General features: G+C 33.3%; 1 protein-coding gene across 3 annotated transcripts in view; it reads right to left on the bottom strand.

The window, feature by feature from the left end:
• Snx13 (sorting nexin 13) overlaps positions 1-2,891 on the bottom strand; it is a 94,739-nt gene that overhangs the window by 34,354 nt on the left and 57,494 nt on the right. For all 3 annotated transcript variants that reach the window (XM_028768782.1, XM_028768780.1, XM_028768781.1), the window contains exons 12-13: positions 2,529-2,628; positions 331-524 (exon numbers count right to left, since the gene is read on the bottom strand). In XM_028768782.1, the coding sequence (XP_028624615.1) occupies positions 331-524; positions 2,529-2,628 (294 nt within the window). The remainder of the gene's footprint in view (positions 1-330; positions 525-2,528; positions 2,629-2,891) is intronic.

Below are 2,891 nucleotides of genomic sequence, written 5' to 3'. Positions count from 1 at the left end.
TGCAAGCTAGACTGCTGCTGTACGCTAAGGTCCATCTGCAGCTCTCTTCTGCTTGCTTTCACATGTTTTTTATCTCTGTATCCTCATTTCCATTCATCATGTTCTTGAATCTAAAGTGACTACCAGTTTTGACTTACTCATTTAGTATTTCCATGACCTTAGGCACATTTATTTGATTTTATAAACATTGGATTCCTCTCTTGAACAACAAGAATAAAAAGACACAGAAAGATAATCCCCAGGAAGCTATCATGCCCAGTATAGTATCACACTAATTATTTTGAATGATACTGCGTAATATAGAAAATGATGTCCATAATGAACCCTTACCTTTTCAGATAAATACTGTTCATAAATTCCAACAGCTGCTGCTCTTAAAAGACCTTTGGTTTGGTTAGTCTGCTGTTTGCCATCTCTCTGACGACTTGAGAGAACCTCTAGCTGCTGCTGGGCTGTGACCCGGTACCCTTCCACTGTCATCCAAAAGAAGAGATGTGCTTGGCCTCCAGTTTGCTGCATATAATCTACCACACAGAGGCGACAGCAAGACAGTTACTAATGCCATACTTTTAGGTTCATGATACTGCATGACAAATAAGAAGGGAACAATTTCAAATATCTAGAACTCTACATTTCACATACTGAAGTGCAGTAGAGAAAGCCCATGTGTCCTCAAGCCTACACAAAGAACTACAGGAAACTAAGAAAAGCTGAGATTGGGAAATAGTCTTCCCTGAAAACACCTACAAGTAACATTATACAGACAGATCAGGCTGAATTGTATATTAAGGAATATATATATATATATATATATATATATATATATATATATATATACACACACACACACACACACGTATGTAACTACAGTTAAACAAAAAGGAGGTCAATTATTTGAAGAGTAAGGTGGGATACATGAGGAGATCTAGAAGGAGGAAAATGATTGATAGAATTATATTAATCTCAAAAATAAACAATTAAAAGCAAAAGCTTTAGTAAGTCTCTAATGTCAAAAAGTAATATTAAAATGTAATTTTAAATTGGTTAAGTAAAATAAGAGTTACACAGGAAACAGGAGAATGCTTTTTCTGTTTGTTTTTGAGAAAAAACAATCTCACTAGTAGTCCAGGCTTGCTTGAACTTAAGATCTTGATACTTAATCCTTATGAGTATAGGCATAATTCACTATGCTCAATTTGAAGCTTTTTAGTATCATGTCTTGATGATAAAATTTCTAAAGAACATGCTTCATGAGACTTTACATTACTAAGTACTTCACCAATATTTAATATCTAATCAGAATAAAAATTAGTAATAACATGAAATTTTCTAGATATATTAAAATTAAGATTAGCATTGACTCGAGGATTTTTACTAGAAATGTCTACCATATAAAAATAATTTAATGTGACATTAAAAAATAAGCAAGTACTATAAAATCAACATAAAACCAAAATTTCTCATTCACAAATAAATATAATTTTACATTATTTGTTCCCAATAAAGTAATATTTTTGTATGTTTGTTTTGAGATAGGAACTCATGTATCTCAGGCTGGAACTGCTATATAGCTAACAACCTTGTTCTCCTAATCCTTCTGCTTCCAATTACTAAGGACTGGGCCAATAAAGTAATGTTTCTCAATGAATTTTAAAGCATAATAGAATCTTCTATGATTTAAACTAAAAATACTTTGCCAAATGTTTATTAGTTATGAAAAGCAGTTTTTATTTTCAAAAAAAAATCTACCTCCATAGTTTCTAAATAAAAAGAAAAAATGAGCTCAAATTGGAATGCAAAATAATCATCTAAAATTCATACTAATACTTTAAATTATTAAACTACATGCAAGGTACCAGAACAGGAAGCCAACTCCAGGAAGTACTGGCAGGGCCTGACAGAACTCTAAAGGAAGCCTGAGTAAAGACCTGGGAGAGTGAACTAGCTAAAATGTAAAACGGGACAGTCACTAAAAAAAAGGTTGGTGGATCTTCAAAACATTAGTACAAAGCCCTAGTACAATTCACTAAGTGCACTTACTATTATACACCTAACAGAGCTGGACACCGTATACTAAACAGCTACTATACAACTAGACACACTGCAACCTGACTTACACTAACTCAACTACAGAATAACCCATGATTCCTGAGGGAATATGTGGACATGTAAAGGGTACTAGGGGATAGGAAAGTGAGCATACATGCACACATGTGTGTGCATGTGTGTGACAGCTTTTGAAAGGAGAAAAATTCTGACATATGCTACAACATGAAAGAATCCTGAGGATACGCTAAGGAAGTAAGTAAATCACTTTCATAAGCAGGAAGTCTGCCTTATAACAGAAGAACCAGTTTAGAGAGATAGACACAGGATGCTTGTACCTCAACAATGTATTTAATATCACTGGACTATACACTTAGAACTATTAAATTCATGTAATTTTTTTGCTAACTTGTACTTTTACCATGAGTTTAAAATCCATAAAAATTTAGCATCTTCTATTATTTAAATAAAGTTTTACCTACCCATAAAAAATTGTAGTGCAACGTTGTCTACAAGAATGCTATCCAAGGGGACTGTACAAAGTTTCCCAAAGTTTGCTGCTAGCTTCACAGTATTTATTTCCTACAAAAACAAGAGAATACAAGTAAGGAGTTCAGTCATCAATCATTAGTCATCAATCAATTCTTATATGAATATAAAAAAATGCAGTATTCTGTGTCAAAATGTGACAAAAACAAAGATTCTCCTCTAATGTATAATGGTTCCCCTCTCATGTATAATGTTTCCCCTCTCATATATAATGGTTCCCCTCTCATGTATAATGGTTCCCCTCTCATATATAATGGTTCCCCTCTCATGTATAATGGTTCCCCTCTCATGTATAA

This window comes from Grammomys surdaster, unplaced genomic scaffold (assembly GCF_004785775.1).
Source record: "Grammomys surdaster isolate TR1022 unplaced genomic scaffold, NIH_TR_1.0 188, whole genome shotgun sequence".
Taxonomy (NCBI): domain Eukaryota; kingdom Metazoa; phylum Chordata; class Mammalia; order Rodentia; family Muridae; genus Grammomys; species Grammomys surdaster.
This window is presented reverse-complemented; position numbering and strand designations above follow the sequence as displayed.